The 23,512-nt window shown below is 35.0% G+C and overlaps 3 protein-coding genes and 2 non-coding genes across 10 annotated transcripts; 3 read left to right on the top strand and 2 right to left on the bottom strand.

Moving 5' to 3' along the window:
* Positions 1-278: 278 nt before the first annotated feature.
* On the bottom strand, positions 279-6,595 carry LOC111499942 (probable NOT transcription complex subunit VIP2). 2 transcript variants are annotated; one of them, XM_023151676.1, is made up of 14 exons: positions 5,745-6,464; positions 5,501-5,613; positions 4,683-4,791; positions 4,429-4,607; positions 3,572-3,953; positions 2,746-2,955; positions 2,497-2,592; positions 2,052-2,137; positions 1,773-1,958; positions 1,176-1,598; positions 1,031-1,083; positions 907-948; positions 661-805; positions 279-571 (listed from the first exon to the last, which is right to left on the bottom strand). In XM_023151676.1, the coding sequence occupies exons 2-14, from the start codon at positions 5,516-5,518 to the stop codon at positions 512-514; spliced, it is 1,989 nt and encodes a 662-aa protein (XP_023007444.1). In that variant the 5' UTR covers positions 5,519-5,613; positions 5,745-6,464; the 3' UTR covers positions 279-511. The 2 variants fall into 2 exon arrangements, with proteins under 2 accessions (XP_023007444.1, XP_023007445.1); XM_023151677.1 differs by lacking the exons at positions 5,501-5,613; positions 5,745-6,464 and adding an exon at positions 6,471-6,595.
* Positions 4,683-4,763, top strand: LOC111500031. The gene has a single exon (XR_002721045.1). It is a non-coding gene; the product is annotated as a small nucleolar RNA snoR35 (small nucleolar RNA).
* A 715-nt stretch (positions 6,596-7,310) lies between the features above and the next one.
* Positions 7,311-13,057, bottom strand: LOC111499941 (probable NOT transcription complex subunit VIP2). Of its 4 annotated transcripts, XM_023151674.1 has the most exons (15): positions 12,920-13,054; positions 11,964-12,107; positions 11,277-11,385; positions 11,028-11,206; positions 10,543-10,591; positions 10,210-10,428; positions 9,863-10,072; positions 9,674-9,769; positions 9,230-9,315; positions 8,959-9,144; positions 8,281-8,703; positions 8,142-8,194; positions 8,021-8,062; positions 7,757-7,901; positions 7,311-7,668 (listed from the first exon to the last, which is right to left on the bottom strand). In XM_023151674.1, the coding sequence occupies exons 2-15, from the start codon at positions 11,979-11,981 to the stop codon at positions 7,609-7,611; spliced, it is 1,875 nt and encodes a 624-aa protein (XP_023007442.1). In that variant the 5' UTR covers positions 11,982-12,107; positions 12,920-13,054; the 3' UTR covers positions 7,311-7,608. The 4 variants fall into 4 exon arrangements, with proteins under 4 accessions (XP_023007442.1, XP_023007440.1, XP_023007439.1 ...); XM_023151672.1 differs by having other exon boundaries at positions 10,210-10,591; positions 11,028-11,194; positions 12,920-13,057; XM_023151671.1 differs by having other exon boundaries at positions 10,210-10,591; positions 12,920-13,056.
* LOC111500032 lies at positions 11,277-11,357 on the top strand. The gene has a single exon (XR_002721046.1). It is a non-coding gene; the product is annotated as a small nucleolar RNA snoR35 (small nucleolar RNA).
* Positions 13,058-17,071: 4,014 nt separating the features above from the next.
* Positions 17,072-21,029, top strand: LOC111499578 (receptor-like protein kinase HERK 1). Of its 2 annotated transcripts, none has more exons than XR_002720973.1 (2): positions 17,072-20,469; positions 20,573-21,029. XR_002720973.1 is itself a non-coding variant. In XM_023151170.1 (2 exons), the coding sequence occupies exon 2, from the start codon at positions 17,878-17,880 to the stop codon at positions 20,392-20,394; it is 2,517 nt and encodes an 838-aa protein (XP_023006938.1). In that variant the 5' UTR covers positions 17,072-17,566; positions 17,663-17,877; the 3' UTR covers positions 20,395-21,029. The 2 variants fall into 2 exon arrangements, 1 of the variants encoding a protein (XP_023006938.1); XM_023151170.1 differs by having other exon boundaries at positions 17,072-17,566; positions 17,663-21,029.
* The last annotated feature ends 2,483 nt before the right edge of the window (positions 21,030-23,512 follow it).

The raw sequence follows: 23,512 nt of genomic DNA, 5'->3' as shown, positions 1-23,512 counted from the left end.
AAAAACAAAAAATACACTATTTTTCAGATCAAAAAAAGTTATTCTATTCACGTACAAACATAAAAAGCTGCATTTACAAGTCATCAAATATATAGTTCTTAAAAATAGTTCTAAAAACAAAAAGAATAAAAATAAAAAAACAGTTTCAAAACAAGCTAGAAGAATGGACTTACATTGATTGGCAGGTGGTTGTTCAAACGAGCAACAGCAGGGTCCTACTTCATTGGAATTAAGGAGCATCAGTTCTAGAAATGCTATTCTGGACTCATTTTTTAAAATCAATATAGAAATTATGTGACAGCTCTTCATAAGATAAACGATGTTCAAACTAAGCTAGTGTATCTTGTAAAACAGCAGAGAAGAAACCCAATAAATCGGCTTATTACAATTACAAGGGCCTACATGATCAATTACGCTTACCAAATTACAAACTATAATTCTACAAATAGAACTAAGGCTTACATGTGAAGAATCCACGAATTACCTTTACATTTTTTATTAAAAACAAAAATTAATGTTGTGGTAGAGCTGGTCTCTTTTCTACCATCTCGTAGTGAAGAACAAAATTATCCTGAAGCCAATGGACGCACATGAGCAATGGGAATACGGGGCAGCAGTGGTATAGGTCATTTCAATGACAAGTATTGACAGAGTACAAACCTTGCGGACGGTTTCAAATGTTTGGGGGTCGAAACAGAGGTACGATCCTCTCTCGTAAGTGTTCGTCTTCACAAGTGGTTCGATGTGAGAGACCCGAATGAACCAGGAACGTTGTTCTTTGTGATAAAACCAGCCTCTATTATAACTATACAAAAAAAGGTTGGTCTAAGCTATTGAGGAAAGTTACGTCCATAAATTACTTATGGTGAAAATAACAAACTGCACAGAGTCAATAATAAGACTTACAGTTCATTTGAAGCATACAACTGAGCTTCATCTTTTGGCATGCTGCAGGACAAGACAGAGCAGATTTATATAACAAAAGTTAAAAAAGGAGAAAAAGAGCGTTAAAAGTATTTATATACCGTACCTAAAAAATATATAAAAAAGTGTCTCCAGAGTAAATTTTGAGAAGTATCCTTGCTGTAGTTAACAAAAAAAGTTATTAGTTGAGAAGAACCTGTTGAAAGTTTCACATAGACTAGGAGGAGGATGTAAAAGGTAAAGAACCTTACATGGAGCGTAGGTGGTGGTTTAATAAGGTAACACTGAGGTACATTGAAATCTGGATCACCCTTAGCCGGCTCATCAGACCAAGGGGAGCCAAAAGTCTTGTGAAGGTTATCTGATGAATTCAAATTTAATCCTAACGTGGTCAAATCAATTCCAAGAGCAAGGGATGCAAGATCGGGATCACTCAACCTTATTACACTTAACAAACCAAGTAAACCGAATGGATCAGGAGAAGATTGAGCTGTCTGCATAGATTTCAAGCCCTGATCCCTAAATGACTGGCTAACACCAGACAAAGGTTGCAATCGGAACTGAGATTGACCGTGATGCTGCTGATATTGCTGGATAAGTTGGTCATAACCCATTCCAGAACCCGAACTAGGAGAGCTCAGAGGTCTTAAACCAATACCAGGAGGCCCAATAGACTGAAGAAAAACAAAGGCATGTTGATGTTGAAAAACTTCATTGGAAAAGAGATTTAAGTTAATAAAGACACCAAGAATAAAAATATATTGATCAATTCCTTGTGCCTGCAAAGTGAAAACTTCAATGCAGGGGGGGGTTATGAAATCTTCATTTACAGTGATAAAAATGCACACCTGCTGGTGATAGGATGCAGCATGTGAAGATGGGAACATATCAGAACCATGTAAATGAAGAAGATCCTGATTGTTTGCAGGCGAAAAGGAGACCGAGCTGTTACTAACTGCAGGAGAATGCTGTTGCTGCTGCTGGGGTCGATGTGCATATGAGCTCCCTAAGTTAAATCCAGCAGACCTTCCAATCTGAAGATCAAAACAGAAATGTTAACAATAATTACTAGCCCGCCCATGACCGTATGAGATAGTCAGCAGAAGAGAGAGCAAAAGAGTGCCCACAGAGAACTGCTGAGCCTGCATCGTAGGCATAGAACTTTCATGTTGGTCTGTCTGATGAATTTCCATCCCATAATCAGCATTGCCACCTGCACAAGATCTAGAACTATAATCAATAAAAGAAAGTGTTTTAAATCCAAAGTACGCAAAAGGTTAGTGTATGTTATGATGAGATGAATTGATAATTCAAGCTGAAAAAAGAAAAACAAGTCAGAAGTCCCCAAGTACCACCTGAGCTTAATAATTGCAATTGCCTACTTGGATAATGAATTTGAAATTCTATTTAAACTTTTCAGCTATAACTACCATGGTCAGCTAGGATATTTACAAGCAATAGTTTTCCAAAGTTACTGTACTTATTCTTGAAAAAAATTAGAGGAAAAAACAGAAGCTATGTCTTATGAGTTACATGAATGCATCCGACTGGAAATAAAGAAGGGATTTGCACCTTTAAATCTAGGTAACGCCGGAAAGTCTTCATTCTGAATGCTGAACTCATGGTTTTGTTGGGCAATAGGACTAAGACCTTGTTTTCTCAGCGAACCTGAAATGTTTACATGACATTTCTAATGGTCAAAATTGGTGCAGAGATATACAATAATAATAATAATAATAACTGAAATTATTTATTAAAAACTGAAATTATTTAATAATAATAATAATAATAACTGAAATTCATCAATGTCTAGTTACTAACTTAATTGTCCTTGAGCACCTCCTGCAGAACTTGGACGACTACTCAACTGAGGGAAATCGTTGATATCAAAAGGAGAATTGTCATTAGAGATCACATCATTCAACATCCCCAGAGAGCTCAGACTATTCACACTCTGCACGTGGCTTTGGGAAAGGGGACCTCCAGCACTAGGATAAGAATTACCCAACATAGAAATGACCTGTTGAGATCCTGAAGCAAGAAATGTCATCTACGTCAAAATAGCAACGAACACTTGTATACAAGGTAGCACATACATACATACATACATACACATACATGTATATATACACTCATATACATATACATATATAAATACAAGCATAGTAATTAATGCGTTTCCATTATTTGTTCAGTATAGCATAAGAATTAAAATATTAATCAGACTAAAGTAAACAAGCACAGCTATATCATAATAACATATACATCACACATAAATTTTGTAGCATTTAGTGCATATTTCTGCAAATTGCACTTCTATTTTGTAACCATTGGCTGAGCAAGGGTATCTCCCTTGTTTTTTGTTGCTTGGCAGTTCAATAAAGTTCTCTAGTTTCTTATGTAAAATTTTAAATATTAATAATAATAATAACACATAAATATGAACATAGAATAAAATAGTACTAGAAAACAAAGTAAAATGAGTAAATAGCTTCCACATGTCACACATCACTCTTTCAAACAAAACAAAATGATTCATTTCCAATATGTTCCTTTTATTTTAGAGAAAAAGTAGTACAAAAGGGAGGATATAATATTACTACAAATAATTACAAAAGCATTCATACAGAAATTCAAGGGATTGTACCTTGTGGAAGGGCACCACTCATCAAACGGTTTTGTCCTTGTACAGATAAACTTCCAGATCCATTATTTGCACCAAGGTTAAGACGAGAAGCAAGACCAGGTAATGACAATCCCCCGCCAGTAGTTATACTTCTTCCTATGTTGCCTCCACTTACCATATTTCCCATTGAACTAGTGATCCGAGGACCTACATTTCCCAAAATTGGAGATACACCCAACCCTGGGACAGCATTTCGATTACCAATACCGGCAGAACTGGAAAGAATCCCAGGAATAGAACCACCAACTGCATTTGTGCTGCTACTAAATCCAGGATTTCCTACAACACTCATACCTCCTCTATTTGCAACTCCTGAGTGCCCGTGAGAGCTGCTGTGAGACAACTAAAGAAGAAAAGAAAACAGTAAAAATGGAGTGAAAGCACATAAACAATTACAAGAGTTTGTAAATAGAAAAAAAAAAAAAAGGGTAAAGCTATGAACTAAAAAAAGTCCAATATCAAGTCATAGTTAAATATAAACTTCATGCTCAAAAAGTCCAATATCAAGTCAAATCATAACACCACGATCTGATATCCTATTCGCTATGTAACTCTCAATCATTCCTTCATCGACAAAGCTATTAACTGGTCAATTTCTTTTATAACAATAATTGTCTAGTCTTTCAAAATTAATCATAAAAGAGTGATTGTATTTTCTAGGCAGAGTGATCATATATAAAAAACTTCACAAACGGCTAATTCTTGTTGAGCACCATAAACTTGACTCAAAAAAACTTCAGAGAAAACTCATGCTCAGGATCTCAATTAATAAAGATGACATTGAATTATGAATAAATAGCCTGCACTTGAAAAAATACCTGAGAGAGAGCAACAGGAAGGTTGTTTGATGCAAAACGCCCACTGGAAAGTGTACCAGTAGGTTGCTGCACCCCACCAGATGGAACATTATTTATTGTTGAATTTCTTGAAGTTAGTGCACCTGACATGTTCTGAATATTGAAGCTTCCATGAATGTTATGCAACCCTTGAATGGTTCCTGAAAATTGAGACCTCTAAGTTTCATAAATTTGAAAGAAAACTAACTATAGAGACTCTAGGAATATGTACCCACCAGAGTGATGAAAAACAGGGGAAGCTGCACCAGACTGACTAGAAAATGAGGTAGCAAAAGATCGCCCAGCACCATCTGGGAGATTTGAAGCCGACCCATTAAGAGATGACTGCAAATAACAAAAGCTTTGGCAATAAGTAAACCATGTTTTCATGAGCAATTTTAAACTTGACACACAATTTTGCAGTAGAATTATAATGCATCAACATAAAACCGTGAGGATGATTAATCATTTACTACAAGGAATGAGAGCAGCACATAAAACAGACTACTACGTCAAAACAAGCTAACACATCAAAGGCACGTGCTTATGTGGCTGATAGTTATAAACATAAGATTAAATCAACCAAGATCAGTCGGAAATCTAGTAAGAATTAGGAATTCAATTAAAATGGAATCTCGACAATAAAAAGAATGACATTCGTATCCAACAAGCAAATATTGAACCACCTTTTTTAGATGAAACCAAACTTTCATTGAAAAAAATGAAAAAATACAAGGGCATACAAAAAGAGAGCCCAACAAAGAAGGATACTATGAAAATCTTGAACCAATTACAATGAAAATCCTACATGAAGTTAAAATTAAATTAAAAAACAAAACAAAACAAAAAAAAAAAGAAAAGAAAAATGGAAAAACAACACACACGCACACCCCAAGATTTGGAACTTCTCCTACAAGGTCCCCAATCTATACGTGAGGGTCAATGAGTACTGCAAAGAACCAGATAAGAAATGAAAGCATTTGTAATTTTTTTATCTGCAACTCACGTCCCAATGCAATCATAGACAAATAGATACATAGATAGCTGACAATACATTAAGTAAACCCGACATGGCAAAAGGTAGGCGTAAAAAGAATTAGGCAAATTTCATTCCTTCGTCAAAAACAAGTGCTGTTCCAGTCTTTGGGGAGCCAGAAGATAGAGAAGCTGTTTGAAAATAAAAGTATACTTAAGAGTTAGTTCAGAAGTAAGGTAAAAACACTAAAAATAAACCCAATGCGGCTGCAGGGCCTATAATGGGTAAACCAAGGAGTACGGATATGTTCCAGACATATTACCATTCCCTTGTAGACTCAAAAGGACAATTACAAGTCCAAGGCCGCTTTTAGAACTGAGTATCTTTTTGTCATCTCACATTCAATTTCAGTCACTGGAGTACAGGCAGCTTCTAAAACTGAGATGTCTAGCGAGAGAAGTGGAATCGAAATGAAAAGTATTAGAACAAAACCTCCATAAGAAACCCATAGGTTTAACCTAAATGAAGGCCTGTTGAACTACTAAAAGTAACATGAGACTGACTCGAAGCCAAAGGATGGTATCAGAGCTCTACAGAAATTGCAAGCCTGAAGCGGCCTGCGACACGGATGATCTTGAGAATTTTCCATAAACAAATATATAGGTTAAGAGGAGCATATTCAGGAGCTTCAAGAGAACTACGGGGAGTTCTAGATATAGATATATCAAAAAAATAAAATAAAAATAAAATAAACCAAGAAATGCAGCAGTGTTTCTGCACTGATTCTTCTAGCCCAAAAGCAGTTTCAACACTACTTCGGACCAAAGAATCCTTCAGAGTAGAACAAGAAACAACAGAAACTTTTTGAAGAATGTGGTGGAACCCTAGAATGGATGGAGATTGATAGATGAACAGAATAAATGAAGAAGGGTGAGGACGAAGAAGAAGGGATGTGGAAGATATGAGGAGGAGAGAAGATCGGAGATCGAATTCATGACAAACGGAGAGGAATAAATCTGTATCAAAGAAATCAGAGATGAAAAAGTACCTGAATAATGATCGGAGAGATGTGTGGATGAGTAACAAAGATTGTGTTCCTGTGCCCTAAATCTAATGGAAGAGAGAGGGAAAGAAAATCACAGAGAAAGTCGGAAACTTTACCCACCAAAACAGTTTCCCTCTCTTTTTATTTGCTCTGTAATAATAACGTTAGATTCTCATAAATTTCCAAATTACTACAAATATTTTTAAATTAATTATCTCTAAAAAAAAATGATAATACTAATTACACTTTTCTTTTTTTAATTTAACTAAAAAACTACAATTTTAATTTTTTTTCACTCTTAAATATTATTCAACGAAATAAATATGTTAAAACTATTAACTTAAATCATATTTTTCTGTTGTGAGAATGATTAAACAATTAAATATTTTTATTTAAAGTTAATTAATGAGAACTAATTCGAGCTAAGACTTGTCAAAAGAACTCGTCAAGGAATTAATAATAAGATTTTTAATTTTAGCTCTTATTACAGTACAATTTAATTTAAAATTTTATGATATACTAGTTTTAAAATATTGTTAGTACAAATATCGGGTTTAGAATTTTTAATTTGTTTAAAAAAGATTTTTCGAAATTGTAAATAGAGGGAAAGAAAAAATAATAATAATTAGAATTTTGAAAAATCGTTTCATTTATTCTTCTTCAACTAATTCTAAGGAATGTAAAATTAAGAAAATAACTAGAAATAAAATAAATTTAATGTACAAACCATAATGGGATTTGTGGAGTAGTGGTGAGAATATACATATTGAAGTGAATCCATGCACATAAACACATAATCACAATTATTTATATGTGAAAAATAAAGTTTACAGGGTAAAGTAATTAATCAATTGAGTATTATTATTATTAATATGATAAAGTTCAACAAACTAAACTAAGCTAATAACCAAATATATCATCATTCATGTAGAACGACGGGTGATCAAACATATGTGCCTCGTTACAGTTGTCTTTTTCCGGGAAGCAAAAACGGCTCATTACAATAACAAGGGCCCACATCATAATGGATATAAAATTATCAAATTAACAAAATATTACTTCTACAAACACAACTATGGCTAATAACACAAAAATCCACAAATTACCTTTTTACATTTAATAAAAAGGAAAAAGAAAATGGCTAATGTTGCGGTAGAGCTGGTCTCTTTTCCACCATCTCGTAGTGAAGCACAAAATTATCCTGAACACAATTCAACGCAACATCAGCAATGGATGGGTCTATTATTAAGTCATTTCAATGAAAAAATATATAGATAAAAACTCCAAACCTTGCGGACAGTTTCAAATGTGTGAGGGTCAAAACAGAGATAAGATCCCCTCTCGTACGAGCTAGTTTTCACAAGCGGTTCCATATTAGAGACCCGAATGAACCAGAATCGATGTTCTTTGTGATAAAACCAGCCTCTATTATAACTACCAAACAAAAAAATGTTGGCAACATCGCCCTTAGGGGAAATCCTACCCATAACTATCTTTATATAACTTTGGTGAAAATAACAAACTGCACAGTTAAGTATATAATAAGAGCTTACAGTTCATTTGCAGCATACAACTGAGCTTCATCTTTGGGCATGCTGAAGAACAAGACAGATCAGAATAATATATATTAAGATTACAAAATTAGTACGTTCAAATTATTTAAATATACCACACCTGAAAAATATATAAAACAGTGTTTCCAAAGTGAATTTTGAGAAGTATCCTTGCTGTAGTCGACCAAAACAATGATCAGTTTCAGAAAAATAAAAACTGCAGGAAGGTTGACTGAGAGAGGAAAGGGGAAGAGACTCACATGTAGAGAAGGTGGTGGTTTAATAAGATAACACTGAGGTACATTGAAATCTGGATCACCCTTAGCAGGCTCATCAGACCACGGGGAGCCAAAAGTCTTGTGAAGGTTATCTGCTGAATTCAAATTTAATCCTAACGTGGTCAAATCAATCCCGAGTGCAAGGGATGCAAGATCAGGATCACTCAACCTTATTACACTTAACAAACCAAGTAAACCGAATGGGTCAGGAGAAGATTGAGCTGCCTGCATAGATTTCATCCCCTGATCTCTAAATGATTGGCTAACACCAGACATATGTTGCAATCGGAACTGTGGTTGACTGTGATGCTGCTGATATTGCTGAATAAGTTGGTCATAACCCATTCCAGACACTGAGTTAGGAGAGCTCAGAGGTCTTAAACCAATACCCGGAGGCCCACTAGACTGAATATGAAAATGAAATGTTGATATTGAAAAAATTCAATGGGGAAGACATTAAGACATACAGGCAACTGATTGATATACGAAACATTTAAACCCATTGAGTTTTTTTTTAATACTTGAGAATAAAAGGTTGAGACTGTATTTCAGTTGATAAAACACCAAGAATGGAAATATCTAAGTGAAGGAACAGTTCGATTATGCCTGCAAGGTAAAAATATTTACTTCCTTTGGAATTGCATTAATAGAATTGCACACCTGCTGGTGATAGGATGCAGCATGTGAAGATGGAAATATATCTGATCCATGTAAATGGAGGAGATCCTGATTATTAGCAGGCGGAAAGGACACCGTGCTGTTGCTGACTGCAGGAGAATGTTGCTGCTGCTGCTGGGGTCGATGTGAGTATGTGCTCCCTAGGTTAAATCCAGCAGATCTCCCAATCTGAAGATCAAAACAAGGGAAAAGTTGTTAAGCAGCACATCACCAAATGAGGATAGTCAGCAGAGGAGAGAGTAGGAGTTCCCACAGAGAACTGCTGAGACTGCATGATAGGCACAGAATTTTCATGTTGATCTTTCTGATGAATGTCCATGCCATAATCAACATTGCCACCTGCACAAGATCTAGAACTATAATCAATGATGGAAAGTGTTCTGTTTCATATTCAAAGTATGCAAGACATTACTACGTGCTATGAATTTACAATCCAAACAGATGACAGAAAAATAGAACTCTCCATGAAGATGATCTTGAGCTTAATAATTGCAAGGGAAAACTTGAAAAACGAAATCTGAAATTCTACTAAATCTTTTCAGTTATTGCTCATAGTCAACTGAGATAATTCCCAACAACAGTTATCCAAAATTGTTGTATTTAATCTTAAGAAGCATAGGGTAGAGAGCAGTAAACAAAGTTTTGGCTTATGATTTACATGAATGAAACCTAGCAGAAGCAAAGAAGGGATTTGCACCTTTAAATCTAGATAATGCTGGAAAGTCTTCACTCTGAATGCTGAACTCTTGGTTTTGTTGAACAATAGGACTAAGGCCCTGCTTTCTCAGGGAACCTGAAACAATTACATGACATTTCTAACAATCAAAATTGGCGAAGGGAGAAAAAAAAAAACACACAACAAAACCAACAATGTCTAGTTACTAACTCAATTGTCCTTGAGGCCCTCCAGCAGAACTTGGACGACTTGTCAACTGAGGAAAATCATTAATGTCAAAAGGGGAATTGTCACTGGCGTTCACATCATTCAACATCCCTAGAGAATTCAGACTATTCACATTCTGTATGTGGTTTTGGGAAAGTGGACCTCCAGCACTTGGATAAGAATTACTTAACATAGAAATAACCTGTTGAGATCCTGAAGCAAGAAAATGTCATATACGAAAAAGTAGCATAGAACATTTTTAACTAAAACATAGTAATGAATGCATTTCCATTCAATATAGCCTCATAAAATAGGCATTTGTGCACAAATTCAAGGGATTGGGATTGTACCTTGTGGAAGCACACCACTCATTAAACGGTTCTGTCCCTGCACAGTTAAGCTTCCAGATCCACTATTCGCACCAAGGTTTAGACGAGAAGCAAGACCAGGTAATGACAAACCCCCGCCAGTAGTTATACTCCGTCCTATGTTGCCTCCACTAACCATATTTCCCATTGAACTTGTGATCCGAGGACCTGCATTTCCCAAAATTGGGGATACACCCAATCCTGGAACAGCATTTCGATTACCAATAGCAGCAGAAGTAGACAGAATCCCAGGAATAGAACCGCCAACTGCATTTGTGCTACTACTAAATCCAGGATTTCCTACAACACTTATACCTCCTCTATTTGCAACTCCTGAATGTCCGTGAGAGCTGCCATGAGATAACTACAGAAGAGAACGCAACAGTCAAAGTGTAGTGAAAGCAAATAAATAATTATGAGGGGTTTTGAGAGGATAAGATTAGGGTTTCACTTTCATTGCTTCTAGATCTATTAAAGATGTCATTTCATGCCCAGAAAACCCTATACCATGCTAATTATAAAAATCATGATCTGATGTCTGATTTGTAAAGCAGCTCTCCATCATTTCTTCCTCAACACAGTTACTAGATGGTAAATGTCTTCTATAGTGATAATTACAACAGTACTTCAGAATTAATCATAAATAAGCGTGCTCGTCTTTGCTTACCAGAGTGATAAAATGTCTAAAATATGTTATTATGCAGCAGCTAATCTTTTGTGAGCACAATAAATGCAACTCAAAGAAACTACAGGGGCAACTGATGGTAATTACGAATAAATAGCCTGACTTTGAAAGATACCTGAGAAAGAGCAACAGGAAGGTTGTTTGATGCAAAACGCCCACTGGAAATTGCTCCAGTAGGTTGCTGCACCCCACCAGATGGAACATTATTTATTGTTGAATTTCTTGAAGTTAGTGCACCTGACATGTTCTGAAGATTGAAGTTTCCGTGAATGTTGTGCAACCCTTGGATAGATCCTGAAATTGAGACCTCTCAATTTCATAAATTTGAGTGAAAACTACACAACTCTAAGACACATGCACCTACCGGAGTGATGAAAAACAGGGGAAGCTGCACCAGACTGACCAGAAAATGAGTTAGCAAAAGATCGCCCAGAACCATCTGGAAGATTTGAAGCTGATCCATTAACAGATGACTGCGAAGATCAAGAGCTTTGAAAATTTAAAAATTATGTATTATTGTGCAAATTTGAACTTGAATCACAAAAGTTTACAGTAGAATTTCAATGTATCAACATAAAAGGGAGAAGACGAGATTATTTATCATAAAGAATGAAGGCACGTGAAACAGCACCAACATCAACAAAAATGCACAAGACTAAGTCAAAACAAGTTAACACAATAAAGGCACGTGCTCATTTAGCAGATTGTTATAAAAATAAGATTCAATTAACCTAGAACAACCAAAAACCGAATGAGAACAATGGAAACGATTGAATGGAATTTCTATAATTGAAAGAGATACGTTCTTACCTAACAAAAAAATATTGGGCCAATTAAAACTGAAATCCTAACTAGACTATGAACTTGAAAATAACAACAACAACAATAACTAGGGTTTGGATTTCTTAGTTTCTGAAAGGTCAATGCCACTGCACAGAATCTCGTAACGCATGACAGTATCTGTAATAAACTTCAAGAAATAATATGTAACTCAACCCAATACACATGTTCCAATGCAATCTTAAAGAAAAATGTAGATTGCAGACAGTACATTAAGTAAACCCGACATGGCATGAGGTGATAGTAATATAAATTATGAAAATTTCATTCCTTCGTAGAAACAGCCATTCCAGTCTTGAGAAGCCAAAAGATAGAGAAGCTATTTGTAAAGCTTTATCGCTAATCAAATGACACCCTGAAAAATAACAGTATAGTATAAGAGTAAGCCCAGAAGTAAGAAAAACATTCCAAAACTAAACCCAGCTGTAGAGTCCGTAAAATATGATAAACAAGGAGTGCACATATGCTTCAAATATGTACGTCCACTTTTAGAACTGAGTTTCGATTTGCAATCTCACAGTCACTGGAATCTAGGCGGCTTCTAAAACTAAGACGTGCAGCCAGAGAAGTCGAACAGAAATGAAAAAAGAAAAAAAAAACATGGGTTTAACATGAATGAGGGCCCGTGTAACTACTAAAAGTAACGTGCGACTGACTTCAAGCCATAAGGAAACCTATCAGTAGCTCAAAAGATATTGTATGTCTAAAAGCGGGCGAAACTCTTGAGAGTCCTCCATAGACAAATACGATATTGTCATCTATACATATAAATGACTAACTGCATCTACTGAAAAGCATTTGTTCAGGAAATCCAAGAGAAACACGGGGAGGTCGAGATATAGATATTCAGTCAGTGAATTCTTCTCCCACAACTATCGAAACAAGAACATTAAAAACAAACCGAGAAATATTGTAGTGTTTCTGTACTGGTCCTTCTAAACCACACCGAGTTTCAACTACTTCAAACTTGATAATCCATCAGAAAAGAACCACATCCGACGAGAACTTGAAAGTAAATCCCGAAACCCTAGGGTCGGCAATGTGGATGAACAGAGGATTTGACGAACAGTGAAGAAGAAGTGACGAGAAGGAGAAGATCAGGAATCGAATTCATAACAAATCGAAATGAGTAAATCTGAATAAGAAAAATCAGAGATAGGAAATAACCTGAATAGCAGATCGGAGAGATGTCTGGTTCAGAAACAAAGATCGTGTTTGTGTGCCCTAATTCAGATGAGAGATGTGAAGGAGAATGAAGAGAGAGAAAGAAACAAAATTCGGGAAGTGATACAGTATTTATAGGATGAAGAAAAGAACGTCGGTCTGCGACCGTGATGCAGCGAAACGCAGTCTTCGCCCTTTCCCTTCGCTTTGCGATTGGAGGATTTTGTGGACCTAAGACCTAGAGGGCTTTCCTCAACCTCTTTGGGCCTTTATTTTCAGCATTTATCCATAATTTGGCATTATATACATAATAATACACTATTTTTATTTTTTTTATAATAAAAAAAAATTAAAATTAAAATTAAATCCATGAGCATGGGTAAAATCTTTAAAAATATTAGATGATGCACCATAGAAATCTCAATAAAATGGCCCAAATTACTCGTAACTTGTAATTTAGGGCACGTCACGACATGTTCTTCTTTATACGACGCCTCATTTCATTTATAAAAAGGAACAATCTATTGTGGCTCGTAATCACGTATCACCCATTAATCTCTAATTCTTGCATGTGTTGGATGATGAAAGTCCCACATTCGCTAATTTAGGGAATGATCATAAGTTTATAATCAAATAATACTCACCCAAAGTAAAGCTATGAGAGCTTATGCTCAAGGTGGACGATATCATACCATTATGAAAATCAGTAAATTCTAACAATGTGGACTTCTAAAAAAAATCTGTTTCAATAGAACTCGTTGAGCAAGACATAGCTCATAAGGGAAAACCCAAAAAGGATTTTAGCATTATGTTTTGGTTGTCTTTATTATTTTCTTACGTTATCTCGTTTAGGAGGGGAAGCCTGACAATATCTGCTCTGCTAACGATAGACTTGGGCCGTTACAACCTACGACTAACATCATTATGAGAAGATCGATGTTTTTCTTCAACGTGACATTAGGTTCAAATTTTAGCATTATAATTTTTTGTTGTATTTATATTTTTCTTAGGTTATCTGGTTTAATTGTAATCAACCTCAAATGGATCATTCATCCCCTTAATTTAAAATATATATGCTATTTTTGTACGTTAATATTCAATTTATTTACGAGTGTTAAGTGATTGTGATCGATGTCATGAAGTATCACTCCGACTCGAACGGTGGAGGTGACTTCAGCTGGCAAAAGTGAGCAATGGGGGCGGGGTGAGTTAAAAGTGGCAAGAGGCCAACAAATACCGTCGTGGTGGGGGCTTCGTTTGACATCCTCGTCTCACCCACTACCTGTTTGTTGAATGTCCTCAAAGAACCATAACTGCTGACCCACCATCCAATCAAATCAAATCTCCAAAATGCTCAAAACAGCCCCACCACGAATAATATATCTAAATTAATAAAAAAAATAACTTTTAAAAGCTTCAACAATAAATATATATATATATATATATATATATTTTTTTTTTTTTTAATTTTGGACGAAATTGTTAGTATTTTATTTTAAAATGAAGTTTCTCGACCTTAATTTTTTTTAAAAAAATTAAAAATACCATGAAATTTTAAAAGTAACATTAAATCGTTTATCTTTATAAAAAAAAATTAAGAATGTTAATATATGAATGAAAACGGTCTATCGATACTTCATTAATTATTTTCAAACTTTTCAATATTATTTTTTTTAGATGAACCGTAAATTTTTAGACTTGTTTGAAAATTTAGTTTTTTAAGTAAATATAAAATTTAAGTGTATTTTTATTAATTTAACATTTATATAATGAGACCGCTTAAATATAATTATCAAAGTCAATGCAATTAAGCTTTATAGGTATTCCAATTTAGGTATAAATAGTATGCATTTTCTCGTACATGTCTATTTTACTTAGCCTCACTCTAAGACAATGCTTAGATTGTTATGACTTTGTGTGTATCGAAACTTATTCAGCAAGAAAGTTTACTACCTTATAACAGTTATAGTTACAATCGTTGTGCACCAGGCTTTGATCGTCGGTTTTTCTGTCATCATATCACCAACATCCTTGACCTTTTGATGTGGGCAAGCATCAACTTCCATACATGATCTTACGACTTTACAAAAATTTGTGTATTTGGTAAACAATCGCCCCCGCATAGTCACTACAACTTTTTTTACGAGGAAGCATCGTTTCTCCCAAAGTTACCCAGCTCTTTTGTCAAAAATTTTAAAGAGAGTTGTATATCTCTTTAACACGTGAAGGTTTCGGGTACAGGTACCCTTTGTTGAATGTCGTTCGAGCTTCCATTTTCAAGTACAATCCTCTCTCTTGAGATCCTCTTCCTTGCAACTTTCAATCAACTTCGAAGCTCGATTAAGAATGGACACATAAATATTCTATTATACAAATATGATTTTAGTTTTTTTTCTTTCTTTTTTCAACATGCATTTAATAATTTAAAACCACCGTCAGTTGCGCTATATTTTTTCTACGCTTTGAATAATTAATAAAAAGAAAAGAAAAAAAGCAAATACAAAAGAAAGAATAAATGGCCATTTTTTTGGAAAGACATTATGTATGGCGCAACTCCCGCCAGCTGCCCAAAAATGGTTGATTTGACGTAAGTCGTCAAACACGATCGTTGCGTTCTTTCTTTCGAGCGGATCCATGAGCTACCCACGAGTATAGCACGATAAATGATGGAGACATAGAAGTCTGGTTGGAAGCGAAGTTCACTACAATCTTAACCAGATTAGAGTAGACAATATCTACTAGCGGTATGTTACAATTACAAATAACCATAATAATTAGAATTTTTTTTCTTCTCGAGATCTTCAACAAATGTAAATTTTGTTTGAGGAAGAACACGACGTGCATATTAATGAAATATTTATACACAAACGCTAATAAAATGAACAGAGCAAAGTTTAGCGTACGAGAAATTTTAAGGATTTTAAAGAATTATACTTTTAATATTTATTATATTAAGAAAGCGTGTTGGGTGGTAATGCAATTAAAAAAACACAATAGTGTAAAAATTAGCTTAAAAAAATTAAAAGCCACGTGTATATTTTAATATTTACGTGGTCTAGTTGGGTAGGTTGGTAACTTACTCCAACTTATAATAAATGATTAATCTATTAAAATAATTAATAAAAAATTTCATTGCACAATATAATAAAGATATTATTAATTATAAATATGATTTCTTTATTATAAGAAACTAATTTTAAATTAATAAATAGTTCTACAGGAAAATTGTTTTTTTTTTAATTATATTAAAAAAAAAACTTTTTAATGAGTTATTCCAAACATGGCATACATGTTGTTTCGTCCAATAATTTTATTATTCTTGTCAAATTTTTGTGGCGTTTTATTTCCACGTATTAATAGTCATTTATAGGGAAAAAAAATAAATGGATAAAATAAAATATTTATTTAAAGTATGAATGTTCGACTGAGTTCTAGCTGCTCGCCTTTTATTTAGCCAAACGATTAATTGTGGCGTGTTCGAATTTGCAGTCAATAACAATACGAGCCTGTATATGAGAGAAACAATTCAGTATAACTTACATGTTTATACTACCGATATATTGGAATGATAAACATCTAATTTTTAAATATGTCAAAGATTCGATGAACTCTACTTAGTTCGAAAGAGTATTTTCTCACTAAGTGGAAAAACATGTGCTAATTGTCACAGTCATACTTGTCCAAGACATGTTGCCTATAGCCACATATCAGATGTCTCAACCATGTTTGTCTAGGACGTGTCGTCCATGACCGTCTTTCATTTTAGATAGGTCTTTACTATTTCAAGTTGTGTCAATACGGATGGTACGATCCGTCATCAAAATCATGTATGCATTGTCATAGTTAAAAATGCCAAAAAAAATTGTAGTACAGAGTGATATGATTAGTTGTCGCTTTTTCATATCCGAATTATATGCTATCAAAACTGTTGTTATTGGCTAATCTCTTTTCCCTGTCTCACGTTTTCAAAACATTTTTCTGAGACGTGACTCGAGACTCGAGCATATGTAGATATTGTCCATGAAATCAAAATTTTTCAATAATTGACTTGTTCACTGGGTTAGAACCAACCTATTGTTCCGAAAATATAAGGATTTGGCTTGTGTGGTCATCAATACAGCTTGAATATCGAAAGAACTCGGACCCAGAGAACCGAATAATCCATGTGCTACCAAATGACTGCCTCGTGATGGACGGCTCAACCTCTGTTCTTGAGCGCTCAATTTTTTAACAAAATTTCTTCGGATCGAATTTCTTGACCTTAGCACGCTGCCAAATGCCGATCTTGTTTTAAGCTTAATTTAATTTCAACTTTTCATTTCTCGCCAATTTCTCTTGTTCGTTTCTGAAATCAGTTCACCCAACTTCTGCAACTTCGTCTTTTCAATCACTAAATATCTTTCTGTTACTTTTCAATCCCGCCATTAAAGCCCTACTGTTCTTCTTCCATTTCTCTGCGTTCATTTTACCTCTTTATTGTCACTTTCTTACCTCCAGGGATGAACTTCATTACTTTGGATTTTGCCAGAACGAAGTCAGCTGTCTGAGAACTTGGCTGTCTCTTTCCGCGTTCTAGCTCGCTTTCTCCTCTGAGATTCTTCATTGTTCTTTTGTTTTTGTTCTGCTCTTATCGCAAGTAGTAATGGAAGGGTATCTATCTGCTTTTAAACCTACAACTTCGACCCAGTTAGTGGTTTTTCAGATTTATTGTACTTTGATTCACTGTTGCTTCTCTGTTTGCTTCAGATTTGCCTCCTGCTGAGGAATATACATCTGGTCCTATCACTATTTGGATTTTTTATGATAAACAAAGTGCTAATTTCTCGGTCGTTTTCTTGGATTCTGATTGAAAACGCATTCTATTGATTGTTCTTCCATTGTAAACCCTAGTTTCAAAAGTTGCTTCGAATCAGGTTCTGTTTCTGGTCCTTGTTCTTGATTAGCTATTGAAACTTGTAGCGATGGATTGTAGAAGACGATTTGGATTACTCTTCTGGGGTGGTTTGTTGATTTCGTTGTTTCCTTACATTTCTTGTTTGTTTAATCCGGTAGATAATTATCTCATTGACTGTGGATCTTCGGGGAATGTGTCTGTGGGTAATCGTGTTTTCATGGCCGATAATTTGGCTTCAAATTTGCTTTCCACTCCAGAAATCATTTCGGCTAATACATCTTCAGTTCCTGCCTCTTCTTCTAACGATTCATCGCTGTTCGAAACTGCTAGAATCTTTACTGGAACATCAAAATTCACGTTTCCAATAAAGAAAACCGGAAGGCATTGGATCCGCCTCTATTTCTATCCATTTGTGTTTTCTAGCTTCAATATGAGTGCTGCAAATTTCAGTGTTTCAACTCAAAACTTTGTTCTGCTGAGAGATTTGGTTATAGTGAAGGATCCCATAGTCAAAGAATTCTCTGTGGATGTAAAATCAGATACTCTTGAAGTTATCTTTGCTCCTGTTAATGGCTCCATTGCATATGTGAACGCCATTGAAGTTGTTTCTGTTCCTGACATTCTCATTGTTGATGAAGCCACTTTGTTAGAACCATCTGGTAAATTTCAAGGGCTGACTACTCTAGCATATGAGACTGTTGCTAGAGTTAATGTGGGTGGCCCAAAAGTTGCTCCTGATAAAGATCCTCTTACACGGAATTGGGTTTCTGATGGAAGCTTTCTAGTAAATAAGAATTCTGCAACAAGTTTCTCGAACATTCCCGCTGTTAAATACAGTCCTGAAGGCGCAGCGCCGGAGATTGCTCCAAATGTTGTCTATGGTACTCTCATGGAGATGAACTCGAAGGACGATCCAAACAGTAACTTCAATGTGACATGGAAGTTTAAAGTCGATCCCGAGTTTCAGTATCTTGTTCGGTTTCACTTCTGTGACATTGTGAGCAAATCTCTACACCAACTTTATTTCAATGTTTATGTCGACTCGTGGCTGGTTGTTCGGGATCTGGATCTTAGTGTTCGACTTTCTAATGCTCTGGGCACTCCATACTATATGGACTCTGTTACAGGATTGATCAAGAATGACATACTTCTTGTGAGTATTGGCCCAGCAAACTTAGCCAATGTGTATCCAAATGCCATTCTAAATGGTCTGGAAATCATGAAAATGAGCAACTCTGTTGGCAGTCTCAGCGGGGAAGACTCTGTAATTAGTTTTCCAGGCTCGACTTCTTCAAATAAGCATGTTGGCGTCATTATCGGTGTGGTTATTGGGGCATTTGTTGCAGCTATATTGGTTGGCGTTCTTTTCGTGCTGTGCAGACGAAAAAGAAAGGGAATGCATCATGCCCCGACGAAATCGTGGATTTCGATATCCACAGCTGGAGGAATGTCACACACTATGGGAAGTAAATACTCTAATGGCACGATCACAAGTGCTGCTTCCAACTACGGGTATCGAATACCTTTTGCAACAGTTCAAGAGGCTACAAATAACTTCGATGAGAGCTGGGTTATTGGTATTGGCGGGTTCGGGAAAGTATACAAGGGAGTTTTGAATGATGGCACCAAAATTGCTGCAAAGAGGGGTAATCCGCGTTCCCAACAAGGATTGGCCGAGTTTCAAACTGAAATCGAGATGCTGTCACAGTTTCGTCATCGGCATCTCGTTTCATTGATTGGTTACTGTGATGAGAGGAATGAGATGATACTGATTTATGAGTACATGGAACAAGGCACCCTGAAGAGTCATCTATATGGTTCTGATTTTCCTAGTTTGAGCTGGAAAGAGAGACTTGAGGTCTGCATTGGAGCCGCTAGGGGACTTCATTACCTCCATACTGGTTATGCCAAACCTGTTATTCATCGTGACGTGAAGTCCGCTAATATTTTACTCGACGAAAACCTCATGGCGAAGGTTGCAGACTTCGGGCTTTCGAAGACGGGTCCTGATCTAGACCAAACCCATGTCAGTACTGCTGTAAAAGGGAGTTTTGGGTACCTTGATCCTGAATATTTCAGGAGGCAACAACTGACAGAGAAATCAGATGTTTATTCATTTGGAGTTGTTTTGTTTGAAGTTCTTTGTGCAAGACCTGTCATAGATCCAACCCTTCCTAGAGAAATGGTAAACTTAGCTGAATGGGCAATGAAATGGCAGAAGAAAGGGCAGTTGGATCAAATCATTGATTCTACTCTTGTAGGTAAAATTAGAGCAACTTCTCTTAGGAAGTTTGGTGAAACTGCTGAAAAATGCTTGGCTGACTATGGAGTCGACCGGCCATCCATGGGAGACGTCTTGTGGAACTTGGAGTATGCTCTTCAGCTACAAGAAGCCATTATCGAAGTCGATCCAGAAGATAACAGTACTAATATGATCGGCGAGCTCTCTCCACAAATTAACAACTTCAGTGATATCGAAACAGGTGCCTCTGCTACACGGTTCGACGTTCCAGGCGTGGATGATCTTTCTGGAGTCTCCATGAGTAGGGTGTTCTCTCAGCTGGTGAAATCTGAGGGTCGATGACCCGATGTCGCTGCCGCATTAGGCCGATGCAGCTGAATATGTGGCGTTGGCGTTCTGTATACTTCAGGCAACGACGTAGGCACACACTTTTAGAGAATGTTCCTTGCTTCATTGGATATGAACAGGACAATCTCTAGTTGTGTTTCTTCACATTTATTAGCCATTTTTTCTCTTGCAGAGGGAGGAGCCAAACTACATGTGTAACATACTGGGTTCTTCTCTTGTACAGAAGGGGCTGTGCTGGTGAGTCTCTGCAATATCTATATCAAACTTGTTACCACTTCAACGAACTACAACGAACAAGGTAGTTCGCATCTCCGTTACTGATTGATTGTGATTTGCATCCCTTCATCGAACATATTCGTTTTTGTCGTCGTTTCATGTTTGTCTAGAATCATTAGACATTTAGTCTTGTAATTCTTTTTAGTCAGCTAACATCTCGTCAATGACCATGGTGTGCCGTTTTTTCCTGAACTTCCCGATCTCCGTAGGTAGCGGTGTCGAGGCTTCGTTGTGTTTAGCTTTGAATCTTTTCATGGAACATGCTGCAATTTAGATCCATTTTTTATCCGGATATTGTTGTCTTTGAGTTTCTGAACATTTACTGCTATACATTGTTGTCTTTCATGTTTCAATGTCTCCTAATTGTTGTTTATCGGTCGTTCGAATTCATTCGATTCCCGAGTCGGTCAAAGAATCTATACAATAATTGTAAACTTGTACATAGAATAATTTGAGTAGCATGCTTTTGTATATGCTTTGAAGGCGTATGAAGTGATAAAAAAGACATGTTTGGCACCCACATGCCCCATTACCAACTAATAAAGAACTAAAGAAATTTGATTGATTCACCTAAAAATTAGATTCGTTTCTCAATTTGAACCATAAAATAAGGTCATCTCTCGTAACTTTTCTTCGTCCCCAATGGGTCGACGCCCTTTCTATGGGTAACGACTCTCCTTCGATCGGCCACAAGGGCACCTTCTATTTTTTTATTTTAGAAATTTATTAATAAAAAAAATTGAAAATTTTTAGGAAATCTTATTTAGATACCGACAGATTTTGAAAATTAAAGTGGAAGATTAAATTGTTGTTTACTCTAAACTACACGTGTCACTTCTGAAAATCAGAATCCCCAAATAGGGTTTAATTAAATACAATACAAAATGAAAAAAAAAACAAAAAAAGGTATGAAAAGTACCGATCCAAAGTAAGATTTAAACTTAATATCAAAGAAATAGAATTGAGATAGAATCGATACCGTGTGCATTGCGACGATATAAAAAGGGCAAGGAATGAGAATGAATGATGGGAGATAGAAAAAAATAATGTTAATGTGATGCTTTAAACTCATGACCAGAAATGATAGCAGATTGCGTGCGATGAGGCGCTTAATTACATTAGAATGCCAGTGGAGCCATGCCCCACCGCACAGCCCGACACCACAGACAAAGCTTGGACCTTCAAAATCATTCCTTGCCGACATGCCCTTCCCCAAAACCCTAAATAAACACCCATTTTTAATTCATATCGTATTTCTAATTAGATTAAATCTTTTGCCCGTTACGCGTATTTAGTCCGAAGAAATTTTCACCCTCATAAAAAATATTTGGTTCTCTTCTCTAACCGATGTGAGATCTCAGAATCCACCCTCTTTAAAGACCCATCGTAACTGCTCAGTATCTAACTTTGACATCATTTGTAACAACTCAAGCCTACCTCAATAGGTATTGTTTGCCTTGACTTGTTGTGTATGACCGTTAGCCTCGTAATTTTAAAATACGTCTATTAGGAAGAAGTTTCCACACCCTTGGAAAGAATTTTTCATTCTCTTCTTCAACCGATGGAATCTCACACTATTTTAAATTTAGGGAGTTGAAAGTTTAAAGACTTACCCGTCAGATTATTGTTGGTAGATGAAATAAATATAAACATAAAAGTTGATTCTGGTTGTAATTAACACAAATAAACAATAATTTTATAAATTTGTTTCATAAATTTTGATGGTTGTGTGAAACTAATGAGTTGATAAGTTTGTTGCAAGAATTTAAAATATAATTTATTATTTTCACCTAATTTTGTTAATTAAATTTTCTATTAAAAAAAAAACATAGTTTTAATTATCAGAATTAGAAGGGTTATTGGGTTTTTATCTTGCAAATTGGATTTATTGTCTCACCATTTTTTAAAAGGGTTCTTATCTTTCATTATCCAAATTTGAAAAGACAAGTTTCTAAAATTAATTTTGGTAATTTTCAAAATTTGGCTTCAATTTTAAAAGCACATTTATAAAAAATAGGTAAGAAAATAAATAAATTCATTAGTAAAAATAGTATTTATAAAAACATAAAATTAAAAGCCACCCATCAAATAGTTTCTGAATTTTAATATATAATTAATTTTTTTTTTATATTTAGCTAATTGAATTCTTACAAAAAAAAAAAAAAAAAAAAAAGTTTATAAGCTTAAAAAAATAAATGATTTTCCAAAAATTCAAAATTGGAGTAAAATTTGAAAACATTTGAAAAAGTAAAGACAAAATAAAGAAAGTATTTAATAAGATTTTAAAATAGTCAAAAGTTGATTTTTGAATTTAAACATTTTCAAAATCATTAAAATTTTAATATTTATGACGGAATAAATGAGCTTTAAAAGTTTAAATCTAAACAGATTTTTAAATAATTTAAAATATATTTTAGAATAATTTTGAAGGTTTAAAAATCAATCTAATTTAATACAATAATTATGGGATTTTGCAGATTTTTAATTAATTATTTTTCTTTTCTGTTTTTCCAATACGAAAGAGATTGAGCCACTCACCAATGTCAGCTTTTTCTATGTAATTTTCTGATTGCCAATATTCTTAAGGAATCTTTTAATTTCCCAATATTCAAATTTTTTATTTTTTATTTTTTATTTTTTCAAATCAAACAAGCATACAACTTTTTATACCAATTTTGAGATTTTTTTTTAATTAAATCTTTTAATTTGCCAATATTCAATTATTTATTTATTTATATGTTTTCAAATCAAACAAGCATACAACTTTTTTGGGATTTTTTAATTTTCCAATATTCATTTTTTTATTATATATATATATATATAATCAAACAAGCAC

The sequence above is a fragment of the Cucurbita maxima genome, unplaced genomic scaffold (assembly GCF_002738345.1).
Source record: "Cucurbita maxima cultivar Rimu unplaced genomic scaffold, Cmax_1.0 Cma_Scf00027, whole genome shotgun sequence".
NCBI classification, from domain to species: domain Eukaryota; kingdom Viridiplantae; phylum Streptophyta; class Magnoliopsida; order Cucurbitales; family Cucurbitaceae; genus Cucurbita; species Cucurbita maxima.
This window is presented reverse-complemented; position numbering and strand designations above follow the sequence as displayed.

Bases quoted from the DNA above. Each gene is read 5' to 3' on its own strand.
- LOC111499942 (XM_023151676.1), bottom strand. The intron at 2,138-2,496 runs GTGCAAATCCCT...GATCTTGTGCAG, and splicing joins GGCGTTACCTAGATTTAAAG to GTGGCAATGCTGATTATGGG. The intron at 572-660 runs GTTTGTACTCTG...CATTGGCTTCAG, and splicing joins CATTTGAAACCGTCCGCAAG to GATAATTTTGTTCTTCACTA.
- LOC111499941 (XM_023151671.1), bottom strand. The intron at 9,145-9,229 runs GTGGGAACTCCT...TTTGATCTTCAG, and splicing joins TGCAGTCTCAGCAGTTCTCT to ATTGGGAGATCTGCTGGATT. The intron at 8,704-8,958 runs GTGTGCAATTCT...TTTCATATTCAG, and splicing joins CTGCATCCTATCACCAGCAG to TCTAGTGGGCCTCCGGGTAT.
- LOC111499578 (XM_023151170.1), top strand. From the start codon at position 17,878: ATGGATTGTAGAAGACGATTTGGATTACTCTTCTGGGGTGGTTTGTTG.